This window comes from Oryzias melastigma, linkage group LG8, assembly GCF_002922805.2.
Source record: "Oryzias melastigma strain HK-1 linkage group LG8, ASM292280v2, whole genome shotgun sequence".
NCBI classification, from domain to species: Eukaryota; Metazoa; Chordata; class Actinopteri; order Beloniformes; family Adrianichthyidae; genus Oryzias; species Oryzias melastigma.
Window position 1 is genome coordinate 13,479,557 of NC_050519.1, and position 23,867 is coordinate 13,503,423.

General features: G+C 36.8%; 1 protein-coding gene across 5 annotated transcripts in view; it reads left to right on the forward strand.

Moving 5' to 3' along the window:
* LOC112146351 (septin-9) overlaps positions 1–23,867 on the forward strand; it is a 68,847-nt gene that overhangs the window by 18,655 nt on the left and 26,325 nt on the right. Inside the window, exons 1-2 of one of the 5 annotated variants that reach the window (XM_024272137.2) lie at positions 162–308; positions 16,724–17,452. In XM_024272137.2, the coding sequence (XP_024127905.1) occupies positions 287–308; positions 16,724–17,452 (751 nt within the window). In that variant the 5' untranslated portion in view covers positions 162–286. The other 4 variants (XM_024272134.2, XM_036213285.1, XM_024272135.2 and 1 more) reach the window with 4 other exon arrangements.

Sequence of the window (23,867 nt, forward strand, 5' to 3'; positions counted from 1 at the left end):
CAGTCTCGCAGCCGAATCTCGCAGGAAAGAGAAAGAAAGGGCAGCGAACGCAACATATGATCAGCACATGGGGGATGTCGTAATTCTGAATTCATTAGTCAGACACACTGAAGGAATCACAGTGGGGAGAAGGGAGGCAGCGCGGCGAGGGGAAAGAGGAACCGAGGAAGGGAGGGAAGGAGTGAGGGAGCGATAAACGAGAGGAGAGCCACGGCTAAAAAAAGGCGGAGAGGGAAAGAGTCAGAGAGTGGGCTCTACATGTGGCTGCGGAGGGAGTGATCCCGTCATGGAGGGGGACAAGTTCTCAGGTGAGCCGAACTCTCTTGTTCTGAAGAAATCAGAGCTCTTTCGCTCTGGTTGAGTGTGGCTTTGTTTTGCAGGAGTCCATATTCCCCTCTGTGGTATTTTCCACTCTCTCAGTCTGTCCCATTTGCTGACTGCATGTTTTCTTTGGGGTTTGGAGCTGGGAGCGTTTGGACCGCAGCTTAGCTGACCTGCATGGCTGTTCCTCTCCACTCTCATGTGACTCTTTGTTTCCTGGAAAATATTTTGTTCATCACAGCATTTTCACTCTTGAATCCCCTTTTATTTGTCTCATAGTTCTATATTAAATTAAACTGTCTTCGTCCATCCTCTTCCATTCCTGGGTGTAAAAAACTTTTTGGTTTGAAAAGTTCTACTTCTGTCCATCAATCAAACCTTCCTTTAGTTCACACACACACAAGAGAAACCCATATTTTGGCTCAAGTCAAGCAATCTTTACCAAATACAAGCAGTATGTGCTTATGTTAAAGTCATCAGTGAGGTAATGCTGCTGCACCTTATTGGAATTTTTACAAGCTTTAGTGTGAATTTAAAAAAAAAAGAAACGTGTGATTCCAAATCAAACATTAGGTAGTGGCTGCACCACCACTCTGTGAGTGTGTGTGAAAGTCTAAGTCCAGAAGTTTTGTGATTGCATGAATGTGTGACCTGACATCACTCGCTGCACCTAGAGGTTGTGGGAACTGTGGCCCCCTGTCTCCAGGTGCTTCCTCCAGGGAAATGTAATGTTTTTACCAGAACTGGGTTTTATGTGGTAAATTTTTACTGAAACACTCGAGCTGGTGCGTCAGGTGTTTTTGTTTGGGTCAGAAGGTTGTCTTTGCAAGTTTATAGAAATCTATAGAAAAAAGTATGAACTGTTTTTTATGTTTTTAATAAAAAAATAATGCACAGCATTTTTCCATTAAATATGGAATTTTGTTCTGCTCTGTTTTTGCTTAGAGATGCAATAAAATAAAATAAAAATGTTAATCATAAACTGAAAAACAATAAAACCTTTTTCCCCTAAAAACTATGCTCAAACCTGACAATTGATGTTCATACTGGACAAGCAGGGAGGGGCTTCTTCTCCTTGTTCTGCTTTGTTTCTTCTTGTTCTTCTTCTTTAATTAACATATTCAATTTCACATGAAAAATTGAAAATTACAGAGCAAATAATAAAGTCTGAGCAGCCAATAAGATAATAAAAAAAGAATAACAGGAAATAACCTAATTTTAATGTATTAAAACTACCAAAAGTTAGAAATAATAATAAAAATGAAAAAGCCACTAGATTGAATAAACTGACAAATTACAGAAACGTTTATATTATTGCTATTTTCTTGTCTTTGAAAGGATTGACATAAAAGATTCAAATAGCTTCTGAAAAACAACAAGTTTTAAAAAAATGACATTTGTGAATGAAAAAAAATCCCTAAAATAATAAGTGTTAAACAAAAACTGTATTCTTTTCTCTTTATTAACATAACAAAATTGAATGTTAGTATAGTTAAGTGAAGGAGTTTTGTTTTTTGTGGAAATCCATTTGTCTGAATCCTTCCAAAAATAATAATCAAGTTACAGTCATAATAGAGGAGTCTTTGAGTCTCAATATCATCTTGACACAAGAAGTTCTCATTATATTAAATTTGTCCCCTTCTTCTTTGTATCTGATCTGACTGAAACTCTACTGCACTTGTTTGTGTTATCGTTTGGGTTCTCTTTTTGATACTGATGCTTTGTACTTGAGGTGATTTAATATGTAAGTATGTATATGGTCCAGTAAAGGGCATTTTAAATCAATACAAAAATCAGTTGGAAGAGCCTTGCTGCTAAATGTTGTAGAGGTGCAAATATTCATACATCTATTCCGATGGGTGAATGACTTGATCTCATATTATTCCAGTCGGACACAACTGAATTTCTGCTCCGTGATCAATTTTTACCACACGTTTCAGTCCCTGATTGGTCAAAGTTTGACCTGGTTTAGCTTTGAACATGCTTTTAATGGTTGCACGTTTTGTAGGTGAGCCCAAAAACCGTCGTAGAAACTTGCATGATTACGTTTTTTCTTTCTTTTTTCTTTTTTTAAATCAAAACACAAAAGACAAATAGAAACTAACAAAGAGCATCAATTATTCAAAAATAAATACACACACACACACAAGTTATATTAAATTAAAAAGCTGAGCAAAGTGACATGTTTTAATTATTTTTTGGTTGTACTGGAGGAAATAGATTGCATGTTTGCATCGTTACATGTGAACACAAGAGTTTTTAACACAGAAGACAGATGTTTACATAGACCTTTACATAGACTTTTACATAGACCTTTACATAGACTTTTCATTGGAAGTGGCCATTTCAACACTCTTTACCGAGGGTGGTGTGAACAAATAATGAATCGATAGTAACTTTTTATCCCATTCAGTAAAGTATTTATTTAGATATTGTAGATCTCTAATCCTGATTTTGAAAAAATAATACTGTTTATTGAGTACCTCATGTTTGCAGGTACTTTTTAAACAGATAAATTCAATCATTTTTCAGTTTCTCTCTCCTGAGTTAACATATTCTTCTTTACCTTCAGCTCCTTTCAGCTGAAAGCACAATAGTACATTTGTGTGATAACAAACAAGCAGAAAAACAGCAGGAAATGCAGCTTCCTGCTTTACGTCAAAAGAAGGTGAACTAGCACTACAGGCTGAGGAAATAGGTTAAGGTGGGAAAAAAAATCACTTTTGTGTTGGTTGGAATTAATACCAACATAAAAAGCATTCATCTGTACTGTACATAATAATTATAGTAATATTAATAAAAATAACTGGAGGAGCTTCAGAGAAAGCTGTTTTATTATTAGGCCATCCTGCAACTTTTGCATAGTTAGAGACATCCTGTCCTGGATGTTTGACAGATTCACGTCATGCTTCCCAGATAAATCGTCCCCTTCTCTTATTTTCCTTCATCTCTTCTGCGGATGCTGTCTTGCAAAGCTCCCTTGTTTCCTGCTCCTTTTTTTTCTCCTTCTTCTTCTTCTCCCACATGAATCAGCGATGATAATGTGTTCAACGGAAACTCTCCATGAAGCACAGATATTGTGAACTAAGCATGAAGGGGCTGACGTGTCTCATTAATTCCAGTCACAGTGAGATCAGCTGATGAGGTCTGGTAAACCTCCCCCGTGGCTCACTGAAAACTCAAGGCCAAGACTTTTTCTTTTTATCTGTAAACTCAGTTGAAACATTTAACAAAATCACTGAAACATGTTAGCTATTTCTCACTTTTAATAGATAATTCTTCCTGCAGAAAAGTCTGCTTCTATGGTTTAAAGCAGTGTGTAATACATTGTTCTACCACCAGGGGGAGGTGTTGAGTCGAATGATTTTATTTCATTCATGATTAAAAGATATTTTTGAATGGATAATTATGATTAGTGTTCTTTATACTGTCTATTTCATTTAAAAGTTCTATTTTCTAAAGTGGAATGGAAATTTAAACTTTGGAACACAATTTACTCAAAATAAAGATAAAATTATGTGATAACAACCTTTTTAATCACTCTGTTTTCTTTATTGTACATAACAAATATACTAAATGTTTTTATTCAACACGTCTTACTTTTAGATCATCTTTAAATTTACCATATTTTATTGACATACTATAAGTTTTATATACATATTGCAATACTTTGATGAGATATTTGCTGTTAACGCATCAAAAGTAAAAGTCTGTGCGGATGCTTTCCATGTCACAATTTGCATACTTGTTATAAATATCAGTCTTCCTGGTGAGCCAGAAAAAGACAGTTGTGTGCATGGAGAGCAACTGTTGCTTACTGTACGCTGGCAGCCTATAAGAGGGCCATTATTGGTGCTTGACAGCTGCTGGCGGTATTTACTGAGCCGCCCCGCTGCATCTATTAGGGAGCACGCTCCGACGCTGCAGAGAAAAACCACAAGAGTAAAAAGCGGTTAACGGGGCAACCCTATTGTGTGCGTGAGCATATGCAGCGCAGTCATGCCATGTTTCCAACAGGTGCTGCTTTTGATTAAAGTTAGCAGAGCCTGGCTGGGTGCTGATGTTGACATTTGGTTAGAGCAGCTGCTTTGGCCACAGCTGTGCATGCGCTTGAGCTGGAGCTCACTCTGAGGCCACAGGAGGTGGTTTCATGTGCACATTTCTGTAGAAACTCTCAAATATTTTTGTTTTTACTGCTTTTGCTAACATATTAGTCATATCTGCTTCACTCAATGTGGCTTTCTCCTTCCACCAGAGCCCTGTGCTGTTTGAGTCATCTCTATTGCAGCTGCTGCATCTTCCATTAGTAATACTAACTAGTAAAATAGCATCTATAATAACTGAATTTTACTGAAAGACCCACCCCAATGAAACTGGTGTTTTTAACATGATCTTATGTCATTTTTATCATGAAGGAGGATATATATGAGGAAAATGGAACTTAAAATTGCATTTCTGAGTATTTCTTGATTCAAATTGTTGTAAATCAGGAGCAGATAAAAAAAAATGCAGTTAGGAAAAGCTAGTAGCTGTGAGGTAGACGCTACAATGGCAAGCCAAAAACTCCCTGCTCTACTTTGTTTTCCTCATCCTGATAGCTTAAATATTGCTCACCATTTTTGTTGCACTGTATGCTAACGGAAGAGCACAATTAGATGGGAATAGGGGTGGGCTTACTCACCAACAATTCTGCTCACAACTTAAAGGTGAATTTCTGCTGAATTACTGCAGAAACTATGTCCCAGAAAACAACAGTTTTCTTTTTATTTTGACTAAAATCGGAATGATCCTAAAAAAAAAACCCACCGGGAGCGCTTTTGAAACAGATCAAAATAGGATTGGAGTGATTAAGATGCAGTTTAGACTGTAACATTAGAAGTAGTTCATGTAATGAATCAGATTTCTGACAGAGAGGATATGCGTTGGCACTAAAGTCTTTGTACAGTTTTTGCAGCTGACATATGCGATTTGTTCCTGCACTGGAAAAATCCTAACAACTGTTTTATAGACTTGGCAGGAGACAAAATCTCTCAACAGGACTTCACAAAATAGGAATTTTAAGAAATGTACAAATACTTTCTCCATCTTTCTTTTCGTTTGATGGAACTGTTATTGTGAAACCAGTCTTTGACAAGACCCTGCAGATGTACGGTGTCAGTTTTCCTGAGTGATTTTGTTTTCCGTATGCATTGATAAAAAGCTAACCTGTTTATAGCATTAAAAAGATGTTTTTATTTTTTATCCTAAACCAACATATTTGCCATTATTCATCTTTGTGCATTTGTTTTGATGCGTTACGATAACTAAAAAATGCTTACATTTTTGTTACAATCTGTGGTTTACTTTTCCTACCCTTACAAGAGTTTTGGAAAATAAATTCTCCTAAAAAGGCATTTTGAAGAGTTTTACTTAATGCTCAGTGTAGACATGATACACCTGTCCCTCCCAGTGATCCCCAAAAGCAGGTTGAAGCATGGATCTGTCTGGCTAGAAGAAAATAGATGTATTATCTATGAATACATTTTTTTTTCTTAAATGACTTTGTTTTTTATATCTAATGGCTGGGTGGTTCAGTTGGCTGCATGCAGGACTGGCACATTGGTAATCAGTGTAGGTCTTTATATATGGGGGGCTTAAGTCTGCATCTCCCTGTGCCTGCCCCAAGTTAAAATAAAGATTTGTGTCAGGAAGGGGATCTGGTGTAAAAGTCTCTGCCAAATATGCAACTCAGTGGCGACCCCCGAAGGAAATCGCCAAAAGATGATCAGCAACTTCATTTTTATATCTATATATGTTTTTTTCATTGATTCTAAATGTAGAAAATGTCATAATTTTACATTGAAGACTTTTAAAATATTAGATAAAACAGAAAAAAGTCCCTTTTTTCATTTATCACATTTTATAGGTAGTTGCTCCTGTGTATTATGTTCTGCTTGACACCAACACAGGGATTTTATAATAGCAAAGTGTTGATACCAAATATTTTACAGATAATCTATTGGATAACTACAGCTATAACATTGGGTGAAATTATGTGATTTTTATTTATATTATCAATTTTCTTTTTTTTACTTTATAAAAATGTGTATTTAAAAAAAAACAGAAAAAAGGCAAATTGGTGGAGTTCAAACTTAAAAAGTACTTTTTTACTAACATATTTATGTAAAATGATGTCATATCTAAACAGTACACCAACCACAATTAACCATTAGGATTAGAACTATCATATGAATGAACGTCTTTGTTCAGCTAAACACATCTAGACTTCCCCCAGTGTGACTGCTGTAACAGCAGATGGGATTAGTGGTGTCTGGGCTTGCTGAGGCTTGCATGCATGCATGCATGTGCACTATGAGAAATGTGTGTGTGTTTGTGCGCATGCGGTCTCGTTAGTTACTATTCCAGGATCAGTTTTATTGGAAGTGCTGCAGACACGTCTTTGAGAGCTAGTTTGTGGAGTCCAAGTGAAGTTTGGAGCCTAGATGTGTGTCGGAGTGAGCTAAACTTCAGGTTCGGATTGGAATTCATTAGTAAAAATTTGGCCTCTTTGGGTTTGTATATATTTATTTATTTATTTAAGTGTGTGAGTTTTGGCGGCACACAACTTTTGTCTGGTCTGCAGAATTTCAAAGGCCTGAGTGACAGCTCCGACTTGGTTGAGGGGAGCTGTTTAAACTCAAATGTGGGTCAGAAGCAGGGGAAAGATCAGGGATTGACATGTGGAGGTGATGGTTATGTCAAAGGGTTACATTAAATCAGCAGAGCCTGGCTCGCTCGCTGAGAAAAAAAAAACGTGTTTGTCTCTGCTAATCTCCATGTGCACAAAGTTTGGCATACATCTCCTGTATTTATTGTCTGTTAGGTTGAGGGGGCGCATGCATGGTGGAGTGTGTTTCTGAGGGTGTGCCACGGTGGAAAATCTATCACACATGTGTGAAGGAGGAGGTTTGGGGTGTGTCTGCGGCAGGAATCTCGTTATGCTTCCATCTTTATCTGTTTGCAGATTATGTTACAGGAACAGATCCCACCAGTGACCACTGCAACAGGTTTTTCTTTATATGGAACACTGCCCTCTGCTGGAAGAATTCACACACTGCAAGTTATTTCAAACACTAAGTATTTACATCTGGACGAACATTTTTTTTTTTTTTTTTTTGCAGGTTGCATACCGTCTACAGTTCAGTGGAAGGGAAATGTGGTGCAACATTAATCTCAGGTTGCAGAGGAAACATTCGTATTTATTTGGAGAATCCGTGTGTGTTTGCACACTCATGTGTGTCTGTGTATGTGATCGGCAAACACGCCTAAATCAACTGAAAGGGCAGAATTCGGTTCCAATGTAAGCAGCAAGCTTGCAGTGAGTTTTGTGGAATCTCGAGCGGCTGATGACAAATTGCTTGTTTGACAACAACCGTTCATTCATGCTCTCATTCCTGTAAAATGGATTCCCTCGTGGCTCATCTCCATTTGTTTCACCTCTCTTCTTATTATGGTCTTCTCTGGAGCCTCAGGTGCTGTTTCAGCTATTTCAACTTAAAAAAATAATGCACTCTTTATATATATTAATCAGAATCTGTATTTGTATAGGTAGTTTTCCTTGAGAGCTGTCACTGCCTCCATTGATTCAATGGGCGTCCTCCACATCCTCTGCGAGATACGTCTCTGACAACGCCCCTTCCCCCCCACACAGAGCCTCATTCATGTGGTCATTAAGTCATTAGGCCACTTATTTATTGATGTCTGCCTCCAGACCTACTGAGCATGCCTGATGACCTTTTCACTGCCTGTGTGAGCCTGCCCTCACCACATTAGATTCTGCTTTAGACTCAGGAAAATCCTAAATCTTCCTTAAAAATTTCTGCAAGAGGATGGTTTTGAAAATGGAAGAAGGGCTGCAGATGGATTGGGAGAAATGGAGGCTAGAAAGGAAAAAAAAAAGAAGTAGGGGGAGGGAAGGCAGTGAGCCGGAGAGGGCGGAGGGTGACGATGGTGGCGTGTGACACTGCTGGCTCATTCCAACTCTGGAAGTTGAGGAGGAGGAGGGAAAAAAGACATTTGTGTGTTGAGAAAGAAGGGAGCGAGAGGTGGAGATCACACCGCTCAACTTGTGTTTCCCTTTTTTTTTCCTAACCCTCCCCTCCTGCGCCTTACTCGGACTCCTAATTTGGGATTTGTTTAAAAGCTGGACTGCGCCTCAGGAAGACTTTTCCTTGCCGGGGAAAGGGGAACCCTGCTCCCTGTCGCTCATACATAACTCACTGTTGCTCCTCAAAAATGTCTGACTCCTCTGTCAACGCTCACTTGGAAGGGATCATATCAGACTTCGAAGGTCAGTTCCTTTTCCTCTCCTTCTCCTCTGCAGTGAGGCTGTCTTTAACCCTGCTGTGAGGACACTCCAGATAGCTTCCACATGTCTGATTGGAATTGAGGGGATCTGCAAGCTGAGAAATGGCTGTGTTGACGTCGGCTGTGAGGTGTGGTGTTTTGAAAAGGAAATTGTGCTTGGCGAGTTGATTTCAAAGCTCTCAGATGAAGTTTTTGCACTCTGGAGAAAGAGTTCTGCTTTTTTTGTCTCTAGGTGACCACCTGGACGACCTCCTCTTCTCTTTTCCCTCTTTTCTCTGAAATCCTCACTGTCTTTCTCACCACTCCTCGTCCTCCGGCTTCCTCCTCTCCTCTCTCAGCAGCTCGTCCATCCACAGCCCCCTTCGGCCTAGCAGGGTGGGCGGGGGTCGACATGCAGACACCTCTCCTCCAACACGTCTTTCTGTTTTGCTATCTGTCTCCTACAAACACATAGCCATTAGGAATGCATTCACACTTGTCCAGAGCTGCTTCTCTGTCAACACCAGTTTGGCTGTGGTATGCACGGCGAGCCCCTCTTCCTTTCTTTAAGTCTTTGGCTTATGCAGAGCAACAGAGCGGAAAGATAAGTGGTTTTCTTCAGGGTGAAGAAAGTCATGCTTTCATGCAGCTTTCGTTCAGGTGTAACACCAACTTTGAAACTTTTGGCTTTATGCTGTAATACCTTTGTGTCTCGTCCATGGTACTTGATTTAGCATCCCTTTTATTACCAAGCTCTGCAGAGGAACAGAAGGAGGATTATTTGAGAAAACTTAACAGCGTTTGAAAAAAAAAAGAAGGCCTCATTGATACTTTCAGAAAAAACCAGCAGGCACAGATGTCAGCAAACTGGTGACTGTTAGTCAAAGATCATGAGGAACATTATCAAAATACACCTAAAACCTTCTTTTTTAAAGACCCACTTAAATTGTGTTTAACATGCTCTTTCATCTTGTGACATAAATAAGATTCAATCCTAAAATTACAGTATTTCTTTATTCAAATCATTGTGAATCAGGAGCAGACCAAAAACACTTGTAAGTGTGACATACAGGTCATTGCAAGCTCCCATGTGCTCCAGTCTGATGCATCCTCTTACAGACAAATAGATCCATGAACGTCTTTGTTTTCCTCCTCTGACCTGGTATCTATCTCTAAACTGTACAACTGGATGGCTCCGATATTGCTCACCATTTTTGATGTACCAGTGACGTTATGTTGGGGTTGTAACGGGCTGTAAGCTAGTGGGAGAGCATGTAAACAGATGGATGATGGGAAGGGGGCGGGCTTATCCAAACCCGCAAGATGGTTTAATCCAGCCCAGTTAAAAAAAATATAAGAATGTTGAAAAATAAAAGTACGTTTCTAGAACATTCCTGTGGCAAAATCTGGTTCTTTAAAGAAAATGCACAAATCCACCACTAGGGGGAGTAAAGGAAACACAAAACAGGTACAGCATTTTTTTTGCAAGCAAGTCTCGTCTGGATAAGATGAAAAAATAAAGGCGAGACAGGTACATTTCTAATGAACTAATGCCGCTCTGCAGAAACTATGTCCTAGGAAACATTATTGGATTTTTGATTTTGGCTCAAAACGGTGTAATCATAATTAAAGGCTGCTGATATAACTTTGAAAATAGGCAAAAATAATTTTTCATAACACACGAACAGAAATTTAATTCTTGTATTTTACTAGTTACATAAATCAGCAGAACACAAAGAATATAATCAACTAGGAAGTCTATGGTAAGTCTAAAGTATATGCACAGCTTGATAGTTAAAAAAAAAAACTAAAAACTTTGATTATTTTTCCTGTTAGATTTCACAAACCTCTTAGTCTTTCCTCTTAAAAAGGTTGTTTTTGCTTGCTTTGCTTCTAGCAACTTTTATGTGTCTTTCTTCGATGTAAACTGAGCATCCATCGCACCACAGAACAATAAACTAACTGTCTAACTCATGCAACTTTTGTGATGCTGAATCACATTAGTTTTGCTCAACATTTTTTTAAATGTAGGACCTTGAATCCAACTGTTATTTTCCACAGTTTCAATCAGAACTGAAGATTTGCTTAAGGGCTGCTCGGTCACATGTTTTTAAAAGAAGTTTTAAAAAAATGAAGATTTACCCAGAATCCTTAGGAGTTTTCACAATGCCATTCATTGTAGAATTCCCTTAACTCCCGTCATGCTTCAAATGAGATGTGAATCTTTAAAGTTAATGCAGAAACGTAAAGAGCTGGGTGAAGTAAAGCCACTATCTCAGTTTCTCTGGAGTAAGATGAGATAAACTGCTTATGATAACAGTTTTCTCATGAAGAAACAGGCTCTTCTGGTTTAGGCTTAATAGCTTCAAACTTTTATACTTTGATGATTTGCACTGTGTCTCATAAAATCAATCAAAAAGAAAAAAAAAAACGTATCCTGTAAATGTAATTACATAAAAATGTTGTGAATGGAGAAAAGTTCTTTAACTGGGACAACTATCAATTTTCCACCTGCAGTGTTGAATGCATTTCATTAAATTTGCTTTTTTCTAGTGAATTTATTAATAAAAAGCACTTTTCTCTCCTTCATGTTTTAAAATGATTATGATTGTTACATTGTGATCAGCTATACTAAAGGAAAACTCCATTTTACAAATAATAATTAATTAAAGTTGTGTCTTTCACTATTTCATTCTTAGTAATTCAAGTCTTTTTGAGCTTTAAAACTGTTTTTGAGGCAGTGATTGATATAAATCTTTTCAGTTCAACCCCAGATCTTTATTTATTTGTACAAATATTTGTTATTCAATTGCACAATAATGATTTTTTTTCCCAAAAAATCATTTCCAAAAGGTAAATTTGATTTTTTACTGCAAATATCACAAAAAATAATACGAAATTGCTTTATATGTTTTATAACAAAGCATCAAACATGCAGAGACAAAATAAAAAAGGCATAAATCCACAAACGGAGCAAAAACTAGGTAAAAACAAGTGGGAAAATGATATAAAACATCACGTGAACTCCACCTAAATTCTAGGATTTATTCCTCGGGGTATAAGAATGATTTCCTCATGTTTGGTTGAAAGCTTCATGTTAAGTTTGAATGAAAACTACTAATGGTTCAGTCATTGTAAACATCCGATGTGATTGGTTAACTCACCAGTGAGCTCAGAACTGGGTGGAGTCTATAGATCTACTGATCCCTGTTGTCCATCACAAGGTTCACAACAATATAAAAAGGCATTCATATCTGGAATGATCGGATGTTTTTTTAAATCCTCACAGAGTTTTTGGAGATGGTTGGCATGTCGGATTATGACATAAATCTCCGCTCAGCACAGATGCACTCTCGTTCGTTCACTCTCTTTTCACAATCGGATGTCAGCACAGTCTAACTGGAAGCAGCCACCCTGTTTGTTTGTTTCCTTGTGTGACTGAACTGGTTGTGGGGAGCAGTCAGAGGAAATTCCACAGTAGTCGACTGATTTTGTGGGTGAAAATGGTGGAGCAGACAGGCAGGCAGCAGATGGAGTAGGTCTGAGCACAGCTGGGCCTCCTCTTTTACTGGGGGCCCAGCCTGCGTGACGCTCACCAGCTCTCTGGAATATCAGCAGAAAACCCTGTTAGCTGTGAAAAAATCAGCAAAATGAGGAGCATGATGTTCTATGGACAGTTTTTTGTTGGTGTCTTCTAAAATGGTGGCTTTTTAGTCAGACAAAACTTACCAAAATCTGAGTAAAGATCAGGTCAGACACCCCGGAGCTGAAACTCCTCCCTAAAAGAAAACTGTGGCCTTGAGCTAAACTCAACCAATGGATTTTAACAGCAGCTGCTGAAACCAGCTTTCGATGGGAATATTTCCTTTCCCTTAACAAATAATGCACAAGTTGAGAGTAAACAGACCATGCTATCTAATTGGCCGTGTTTGGGAGGAAAGAAGTGTGTTCACACAAAGGGTTCTCATTAGAAGCTTCTGTGCTTATCAGCAACATCAGGCCCATTTAGGCTTAACCAGCTCGGACAGGTTTACTGCTAATTACATCGCTGCTGTGTTGCTGAGGGAAATGCCATTGGTCATCCTGCGCGATGCAAAAAGGCAGCCTTTGTTTGGGCCGTTTCCTGTCAGATGAATCTGCTAGGAAGGAAAAACAAGGATTTGTGCAACAGTTGAAAACACTGAAAATTTGTTTTTTTTATGTTTTTTTAAGGAAATGGAAAATGTTTCTGTAAAGGTTTCAGTGTTTATTAGGGAAGGATTCATGTTAACACATGTCTATCTGCTTGCAGTATAATGTGTTGCATCAGGGTGTTGCAATAGCTGGTCCCTGCCTTTACTTTGCCCCTGGAGAGGACCTCTGTCTTTGTTTTTGTGAGTCTTTTTTGACTCACAGAACAGAGTTGAATGTTTCTTATCTACAAATTTGATTCCCTTATTTGTCTATTTGCATCTCATGGACTAGTTGTATATTGTGTCATAGGAAACAGTAGTTAAAGATGCATATTTTCATAAAAATATTTAAAAGAAAGCAACACTTTCATTAATTCAATTTCTGGTAACAAAACAATTACATTTCAAGGTCGTGGTCACTTTTTTATAACTTGGCAAACATGTGATTATTATATATACAACAGGTTAATTTTTAAAAAGCTTTATGTGTGATATATAAAGTGCAAACTGGGAGATAAAACAATAACATTTGATAAATCACATGACTGCCCAGCTGTGTACACTGTGGAGAGGGACCTCAGCCAACACAAGGGTGCACCAAAGCCTCATTCCCAAATCCCAACTATTTTTCTAAAACCAAATGGTTCCTTAGGTTGTTATTTACAATCAGTTAAATGTGATAATAGACATTGAAAGGTGGATTAACAGGCTGAAATAGGGGCAAAGTCTGACTGGTAGCAGGATAACCAGCATGAGATAACCTGATTGCACTTTTGGGCTTGTCCCGAGTGTTATCCGACTGGTTGTAAATTATGACCTGACAGTGTGTGGAAATGAAGACGGGGAACGTGTACGCGTGTACAACCGTGGGCTAAAACGCTGCAGCTGGGATGGAAAGTTGCCAGGTGTGCACAGATCTATAGAAGGAAAAGGAACAGGAAGCAAAAGTTGGGAGTGGGACCTCACAACCAGCTCAAAACTTAAGTCAATTTTTCTCAAAAGTACACATAAATCATTCCTATTAGTATTTTGGTGACATTTTTACCCGTGGGCCATATTGTAGCCTTTTTTTATCTAGTACAAACAGGTTACCTAAAGTCATGAGCTGATGACTTTTTGCTGAAAGATTTTAGAGACTCCAGGTGTTGTAAAACCTTTTCATAAAAGCCAGTTTTTCATTAGTTGATTGATTTCAGCGTGAGGCAGCTGCTGTTTGAAACACTGCGTTTGCATTTGCAGTAACCTAATACATCTGTGGACAGTCAAACCTTGTGTTGAAAGACAAGTGACTGCAGGGAAACTGTAATATCTGCAGAATCTTGTATTTGAATAAAAGGAATGTTAAAGGAGTTTTTTTTAGATGAAACAAAATTTGCGTAAATATTGATGTATATAATATTCTTTTTTTTATCAAAAGCAATGTGACAAAGCTCTCTAATGTACAGAAGTTACATAGCAGTCAAATGATCTTTTATTAGTTCTTGTCCAAGCCATTTATGCAACCAAATACATCATCAATTACTTTTTTTTTTAGAAATCTTAACAACTGTAATGTTCATTCAGGATATATTTAGCCCGCAAAATGTAACTCAGAGTTTAAAAGACAGTAAGAAAATGTGTGTATTTTAAAGTCTAACTCCAATCATCTTTACTTGTTGTAAATGTGTTCCCAAAATAAAATAAAAAATCTGTTTTTTGTAGGACATAGTGGTATACAATGAAAGTTACAGCTGAAACACACCCTAAGTATCACTATTGGTGAAGTACAGGAAGTATTTAAGAAAAAAAAAAAGAACTTCCCCAAATTTTGGGTCAAACAGGATGAAATTTAGGAAATTAAGCAACTCAAAAATGCAAATCTATGTTGAACAACCTTTTTTTGTGCTATTTGAAATAATTTAGAGATCCACTCCAGTGGTGTTTTTAATATGTTTTTGTTGCATATATAATATAATTTAAGATGAGTATTTCTTTATTCAAATCATGATGGATCAGGAACAGGGAACATTATTGGAACATTATACCACACTGTATGGTCACCTGTCTACAAAATTCAAGTATTTCCACACATCGTCTGTGATCCCTTGATCATTTTTTTTTTTTTTTTGCTCTCATCAGTTTGTTTTCCACTGTAAAGATAATTGTTCATTTTTACATTATAGTAGAATAAACCTACCTTCTCTCAATTCATGTGATATTTTCCTATATCGATTTATCGATTTCTTCCATTTTTAAGCGATTTTTTAAAAAAATATTATTGATCGGTTTGATTTGATTCGATTAACAACTTACCTCAGACAAATTAATCTAGCTGGATCGTTGGAATAGTTGTTATACCCCTAAAATGTAACAGAATGTATATACATTATGAGTAAATCTGATTTTAAATCATATCTGGGTTACTAATTAAGATCAATATTTGTAGTGTGTTACAGATAGGAAAAGTCATATATAAAGATATCTTATTTCTAGATTTAATACAAATTTGACTCCAATTTAACACTATAATTCGAACTATATTTAAAACACAAACCTGAGTAATGTAGTTAAAGAAACACATGTTGATGAAACAGTTCAAACACGCTTGACTTTCAGTGGTGCTACTGGAAGAAACCATCTTTTTTAGACACTACTCTTTGTGTACTCAATATGGGTCAGTCCAACAGGACATGGTCACGTGACCAAAAGGGGGCAAAAAAACTATCCCAGGTCCAGCCGTTAGTAGTGGGCGTGGCCAGTGGAAGGACAGCACGTGCGGAGTAATTGTGTTGCTATTTTTCGTTACCTCAGTTCACTGTTAAAAATTAAGACTCAATTTGGATTTTTTTTTAAAGTGTGTTGGCGCCAAGGCTCATCATTCATATACTCACCGCTTCGTAAAGCAGTTTTGTTCTAGAGTTTGTTTTACAAACGACATGCTAAAAAGCTACGTAAAACGTGTCAAGTCAGGTAGGAGTTGCGGTTTCGTTGAGGTTTCACTGTTCCACGTTATTTGTTTGCTTTATATTAATATTCAACTTTTGTTTCCTAACGGGGTGGTGTTGGTTATCACGTTTCGTGTTCCTCCAGCCAACATTTACTGTCTATTCTGTCTAAGCCATTTAAAAATATAATTTTTCATCCGAAAATGGCAGGAAAAATACATTTTCTCTTGTCAATTAATACCTGTTTTGTTAGTTTTTTTAAATGTATTTTTATTGAGTTTCCCTTTCTAATGCTGTGTGTTTGTAATAAATGAAAAGAATAGTTTTATTCTGTCACAAAATAGTGAAAAAAACTAAATAAATTCAAACTTTGCAGGCAATGAAAACCAAAACACAAAGGAACAATAAAGTTTAGACATTCAAAAATAAAAAGTACTTTCTTTATTGAGGTTTATGAAGGAGAATGTGGACTTTTTGTTATATTCTACAACTTCCTGTACATGTTATATAGATTTATTATTATTATACAAAAGAAAGAAAGAAAGAGAAAGAAAGAAAGAAAGAAATGTCAAATATAAGAACAGATTTCCTTGTGGTTACTCAAAAGCTTATCTGGAGCAATTTATGACAAGTGCCTTGCTCAAAGAAAGTGGCAGTAACAATCCTTTGATTTTAACTAGCTACATGTTGGATTCTTTCTTTCTTTTTTTACCCTCTCTTTAAATGATTATAAATATATGTATGACCATATAAGGCTGCTCACAGTTTTAACCTCATGATGCCCGATTTTATAAAAAAAATTACTTATAGTTTTGCTTTTATGTAGATAATTAAGATAACTTTGAAGTGGTTTGACTTCTACTTGCATCAGTGGGCATCAAAATATATACACAGGATGTTTTCAACCCTTCACAAACATTCTTCAGAGATTTAGGCCTTTTAGTATTTTTATTTCTCATCAGTATGTTTGTCTTTTTTCAGCACTGAAACGGTCGTTTGAAGTGGAGGAAGCAGATGCAGTCACAAATCCCTCACCGCTGTCTCGTCGAGCCACCACTCCCCTTCGGTCATCTACATCGTCTACATCCAGCCAGCGGAGCTACGACTTAAGCTCTCGCAACTCTGACTACTCCTCCTCCTCCAGATCGTCTGAGTCATCCAGTCTACGCTCCCCAAAAACCGGTATGAGGCGCATAGAGTTATCCGGGGGTCGTAACCCCGATGCTGCCTCCTCCCGTCGCACAGAGATGTCCATAGAGGTCTCCTCCAAGCAGATTGATAACTCACCCAGTGCTGGAATAGCCCGCTTCGGTCTAAAACGACCAGAGGTGAGTCTGAGCAGCAGGAGTAACCCCCTGGATGGAAACTCTATCTCCAGCACCGCCAACAGACGAGCAGAGCTTGGCACCACCCGTGCCCAGGAGCCCCCTGCACCTCCCAGGAGGATGGATGCTCAGCTGTCATCCAGGATTCCCGAGCCTCCTCAGAGAAGGGCGGACCCCATCTCCCCTAACCTCAGCACAGTTGATGGCATCTCCAGGAAGTCAGAGATGTCTGCCGTCAGACATCTGGATAACTTTGTGCCAAACAATCCAGCTGAGAACAACCACCCACCTGCACCCAGTGCTCCCCTGCCTTCTTTGGGAGACTCTAGGGTGGATAGGGTGCAGTCACCTGACACAGAGCCAGCCACAATCCGGTCGACTGACAGTGAGTAATTATTTTGCTTGTAAAGCCTTTTGAGTCAAAGCTGTTTTAACTTTGCTTTTGTGAGATATTTATTTTATTTGTTATTTTTGTGTGTTTAACTCCTGACAAGACCTTATTCCAAATGTGGCATTGCAGCATTTAAAATATTTGTTTAAAGCCTTAGGTGCTCTGATTTGTTACAGCCAACTCCTTGAAGTTCAAATCACAAACTAGTCTGCACAAGAATGTTTTCAGGCAGCAGGACCTGTTTAAGTTTTGTAGAAGTGAAGAACGAGGAAACTGTGTTCTTGTTGTGTTCCATGTAGTGGAAAATATGAGTTCTATTTAGTTGACCTCTGTAGGAAAAGTCCAACTGATTATCTTTCTGTTCCCTTTATCATTTCCTTCTTTACTTTAGTAATCCATACATACAGATTTATTATTTGTAGTGTATTGAATGTGCAAATATCCCATTTTAGTGGCATTTTTTTTTCATTTGACATTTCAAAGGATTAATGTTAAGTTGAATGCTCGTGTGTGCAGGAAGTTGTAACACTTTTAAAAGCAGCAATGGGCTTTTCTTTTTAGAGACTTTTGTGACAGATTTTCTTAGTTGCTCTGCTGTCTGACAATAAGAGTGCTTAAAAGGTTGCTCTTTGTCCATTGGTGCCATTCCTCTTCTAGAAGTCATAAAACAGTCTACCTAAAAAGGAACGTTGTTTTCTATTATTTTTTTGGGTGTCATCACTGGCGTAGTTGCGATGTGGTATGGATCTGAAATGTGACCCGGTGTGAGAAGACGTGGAAACGAGGAAGGAAAAGGGAGAGGATTGAGTCCCAGAGTTCTGCCACATTTGGCTCAAATTACCAGCACTTTCCTGCACAGCTGAGTTGTAGAGGGGGAGGCCCTGCAGGAAAGAAACACGAAAAGAGCAAGAAGGAGACTGTACAAGGAGTGAGAGCAAAGCAAAAAATGTAGAAGTATAATTTGTGTGCAGGAAACTGTTTGTTTGAGTAAACACTTCTATAGTATAAAGAAGTTGTTTTTGACCCACGAATGTCCATGTTTCTGCTGCAACAAAAAGCAACCTGGTGTCGATCAATAGTTCAGCTGACCATTAGTAAGAGTCAGAGCACCAACAACCATCATTTTTAGGAAAAGAGCAAGTTTTTCTGACAATAAACTTGTTTTTCTTTTATGATGACAGTGCAAAGATTCTCATAGCTCACATTTTAAGAACATATTACTCATTGCATACTTTACTCCAAGGCTATTTAAACTATTTTTACATACGTACGTGTACAAGAACTTGTTAGTTTACTTTTTTTTGTTGGTATTCTTGTATCTTTTTTTGTGTGAACAGTTGATCCCTTAGAACAAAAATGTTCATACACATTTCCTCCTCCGGGCACACTGCGAGCAACCGGTTGTAACGAACTCTTATACAACATGTAGGGTGAAGTGGGCGACATACAGACGTGTCGTAGTCATTTAAAAAAACAAAATTCGGTTCCCCTCAAATCCTGTGTTCTGCACAAGGAGCCTGTGAGTGTTGTTCATGTAATGAGTGTAGGCTCCTTGCCTGACTGTTAGAAATCAGTAAATTAGACAATCGGAGCGTGTATTGTGTGGGCCTCCTAGATAGTAAAGAGATCATGACATATGAAATTTTTCCTAACTTAAGTTGTTTTCCATAGTTTTTGTTTTAGGCTTAGTACAATAAGTTTTGGCCTAAAAGATTGATTCCAATTGTCTGTTGAGTTTTAAATAAGATAAAACCTTATATTATACAACTGTTACATAGCTACAAGAAATATGAATACTTATAGAATTTTTTTTATATTTTTACTGATCAAAACATTTAAGAATATTCCACACTTGGCACTTCACATTTCTCCCAAATCTTCCTTTATAACTGTTTTATTTCAGATTTAGCAAAAATTAACCAGTCTGTTCACAAATATTCTTCCTGAGATGTGGCTTTAAGTTACAAACCACAAGAACAGGTCAGATTTGTGATTGTCTCAGTGATGCCAATTAGAAATCTGATTTTAATCTGTCAACACCTTCAAACACATTTAAATTATGCTTTTCATGATGTGTACTGATTACATTAAGTTTTATTAATGTGAAATATTACATTGGTTCAACTTTTCCCTTGATCATAAATATAATTTCTAAAATGTAGTTTGAGTAATGCTTATCAATACAATAAAAATCATACAAAATAAAGACAAAAACAATCTTTGTTGATGTAATAAAATGTATTGATCAAAACAACTTTTTTCATTATTTTTCACAAAAAGTGAAGTCAATAAAGAATTCAAGAGATTTCAATAACTAAAAGAAAAATACAACCACACATTAAGTCATTACTTTGAAACAAATTATTTCTGCTTGGGAAAATTGAACATATTTACAAAAGATTAACTGTGTTGTAAAGACAGGAAATAAATATTTGAGTCTAAGCAATTTGACAAATATAGTTATTTCAATTATAGCGTGACATATATCGTTATCGCACAATAATTTATATTAATATATAAAAAAAATCCATACTGCCCAGCCCTAATCAAAATCCTCTAACCTTAAAGTTCTATATTCACTTTAAAAGCTTTACAAACAGTCTTTATTTGTAAACAAACATGGAGGCAAATCATACTTCTAAATTTAGTTTTTAGAGGAAAAAAAAACAGTTGAAATATAAACCCAGATGGTAAAAATTTACATATTTAAATCCTGTAAAGAATAAACAGCATTAAATACAATTACATTTTTTTACTGCTTTAACAAGATGGTTTGCTGCAGTTGGACAGACATCTACCTTGTATTTTGCTTATGCTTTTGCATTTACCACCTTTAGGACAAAGACCACCAAAAGTATAACTAGAACTATTATAAATAGAGTACATCCACAACACAAGCAGGGAAAAATGCAGTCTTCACAGGATGGTCCTGTAGCAGGTGTGTAGTATCTTTGGTTGGAAAAGGAATGTGCTTGAGAATCGTCTCTGGATTCATTTACTTGGAGTATGAACGGACGGTCAAGAGCACTCCGTTGAATTTCATTCAGAGATAGTCGTGCCAGTTCTTGTAACACATTAACAGTGACTTCATAAGTCTGTGAGGAATCATATCCTGAATCATGATGGTTCCCAGTATGCCGCGTAATATAGACTCTATCTGCTTGCCTGTTGTTGTCTCTCCTGACTCTAATTATGATTCGAGTCCTGTTCTCCTCGTCGGCATTAAGAACATAATCAGGAAATGAACCGTCATTGTTAATGCCAATAGTATAATACCCGTATCCCCGAGGTAAAGTCTCCAGTAAACCTTCATAATTTCTATAATAATGTGAGCCAAAACTCCCTGTGCTTGGGTCAAAGTTCAGCCAAATTTCATTGGAATAGATTTTCACATTTTGGGCAAACCAGTAAAGCAGCGTACGAGTGTCAGTGGGCAGATCTTTAATGGAGTTGAAACGCCTCGGTACAGCTGCAACGGCTGCTAACATGAGGAACAGAGCAACACAGCAGCTTGTGATCTTTGCCATCTTTCTCCTGTAAAAATGTACAAACATAATTCCTTTTTATACAATGTTTAGTACTTATAAAAAAGAAGAGATGGACTAACATTATTTATAGAAATAGTCTTAAATAAAGCTTGATCTTTAACCTCCTCAGGGCCAAATTAAGTCTTGGTAACACGAAAAAAATGTGGTAAATGGGGAAGATTATTATATGCTGTAGTAATAGGTAGTTAGCATTTAGCTGTTGCAAATCTATTAAAATTTTTTTTCACTTGCATTTTTAAAGTTTCAAGTAAGTCATCTAAAAAAAACCCTTAAAATATACTAAACAACTAGAAGGTGAGAAAGCTTAAAGTTTTAAGTAGAGATCTTCAGATTAAGTGTTTACCAGTACTTTATCGCAATTAATGTGAAAATTTCAGTTTCCTACATATTCTTTTCTATGTCCTTTTATTTGCAGTACATTTACTAATAACTTGTATTATATTTGAATACAAGTTTGGTTACTGCTAAATTTACATTTTTTTATTTCAGTCTTTCTCTCATGCTGGAACACTGCTCTTTTTTGTTGCTAATTCTCAAAGTTTACAACTTTTCTTTCTGAAATTGTTACTTGTAAATCTACAACCTTTTTTTTTAATATTACCTGTTATTTTCTATTAGTTGTTGAAGTGTCTTCTTTTGTTTATGGTGGCACAAAAACTCTGTCATGCATTTACACTCTCCTGCACAAAAAAATAACACTATTTTAAAAGGAAGGCACTAGACAGAATTTGTACTTCAAAAAAAGAGCTGAAAATCTTTTCATGAAAGGAAGACGTACCTGTTGAGTTGCGCGGAGTGGCCGTTCCTCAACCTTCAATTTTCAGTTTATAGAAAATGAAACTTAATTGTTCTGTTGTGTCATAGTTAGACTGTTTAAATTGGATTCTGGAGGCTGCCTTTCTTTTTTGTTAACATTTGGAAGATGTAATGAAATGTTTTAATCAAAACAACCTTTTCATTTTTTACACAAAAATTAAAGTCAATAAGGAATTCAAGGCATTTCAGTAGCTAAAAGAAAAAAATAAAACTAAGCATTAATCATTTCTTTTAAACAAATGTGTTTGTTTATTGAAAAATAGAACATATTTACAAAAGATTGAATATGCTTTAATCAAAGTTCACAAACCCTAAAGTACTATATATATTCATTTTAAAAGCTTTCCAAACAGCAATTATTTGTAAACAAACATTGAGGCAAATCATACCTCTAAACTTAGATTTAAAAAAACAGTTAAAATAACCCTGATGGTAAAACTTAACAGATGCTTATCCCACAAACAAGTAACAGAACATTAACTAACAGCTGTTTAGTCATTTATTGCTTTCACAGTCTAACTGAAGAGAATTTGCTGCAGTTTTCCAGACATCTACATTGTATTTTGCTAATACTACTTGTGCTTTTGCATTTCAGCTATTATGACAAAGATAGCAATTATTATGAGTAGAAAACCCAAACACACGCTGGACAAAATGCTGTTGTCACTGGACGACCTTTGAGCAGGTGCGTAGTAGCTGTGGTTGGAGACCGAAGTAGCTTGTAAAGCATATCTTGCTGGAGTCACAAGTCTTTGTAAAATGTCAGTAGGGACTTCATAAGTCTGTGAGAAATCATATCCTGAATCATGACGGTTTCCAGTATGTCGTGTTATATAGACTCTATCTGCTCGCCGGTTGTTGTCTCTCCTGACTCTAATTATGATTCGGACCCTGTTCGCTACATTGGCATTACGAACATTAGGAGGAAACGAACCGGCATTGATATTGCCAATAGTCAAGTACTGATATCCCCAAGGTAAATTGCTGAGTAAATCTTCATAATTTCCATAATGATGTGAGCCATAACTGCCTGGGCTTGGGTCAAAGTTAAGCCAGATTCCATTTGAATTGACGTTCACATTTTCTGCAAACCAGCGAAGCAGCGTACGAGCATCGTTGGGCAGGCCTTCAATTGAGTTGATACGACACGGTACAGCTGCAACGGTTGCTAACAAGAAGAACAGAGCAACACAGCAACTTGTGATCTTTGCCATCTCTTTCCCCTGTAAAAAAATAAAGTGCATGAATTAATGTACACAACTCATTTTTTTAATGTACATTGTTACAGAATAGACAGATTATTATTTGTAGAAGTAGTCCTTTAAAAGAAACAAAACTCTTGGATCTTTAATAAAGCTAGCGAATGCAACAGTTGAGCAGGTTTTACTTGTTGCTGACAAATCTATCACAATGTTTTTCATGTACATTTTTAAAGTTTCTTTTAAGTCATCTGATCAAAGATAATATATATATATATATATATATATATATTTAAGATAGTCTAAACAACCAGAAGATAAGAAAGCTTAAAGTTTAGGAAGCTAATAAACTTCTATTTTATTTGAATACAGATTTGCTTACTGCTATATTGGGATTTCGCAATTGAGTCTTTGTCTCTCATGCTGGAACACTGTTCTTTTTGTCGCTAATTCTCATTATACAGCTTTTTTCTAACAGAATTGGGAAAACTAATATAAAATTTTATCTCCATTAAATGTTACCTGTTTTTTCCTCGTAATTGTAGAAGTTTTTTTTTTCTTTTATGGTGGCGCTATAAGACTCCGTCGTACATTTACACTCTCCTGCACAAAAAATAAACACAATTTTAAAATAATGCACTAATACACTACATTTGTACCACAAAATAATAGAGCTGAAAATATTTTCATGATGGAAGACTTACCTCTTTAGTTGGCTGCTGTAATCATTTGACTTCTTCTTTAAGAGGAGTGAGTGTTCCTTGACTTTTAACTGGCAGTTATTTAGAAAATGAAACTTAAAAATTCATTTGCATCATAGTAGGTGTTTCCTTAAAGGGGCCACAC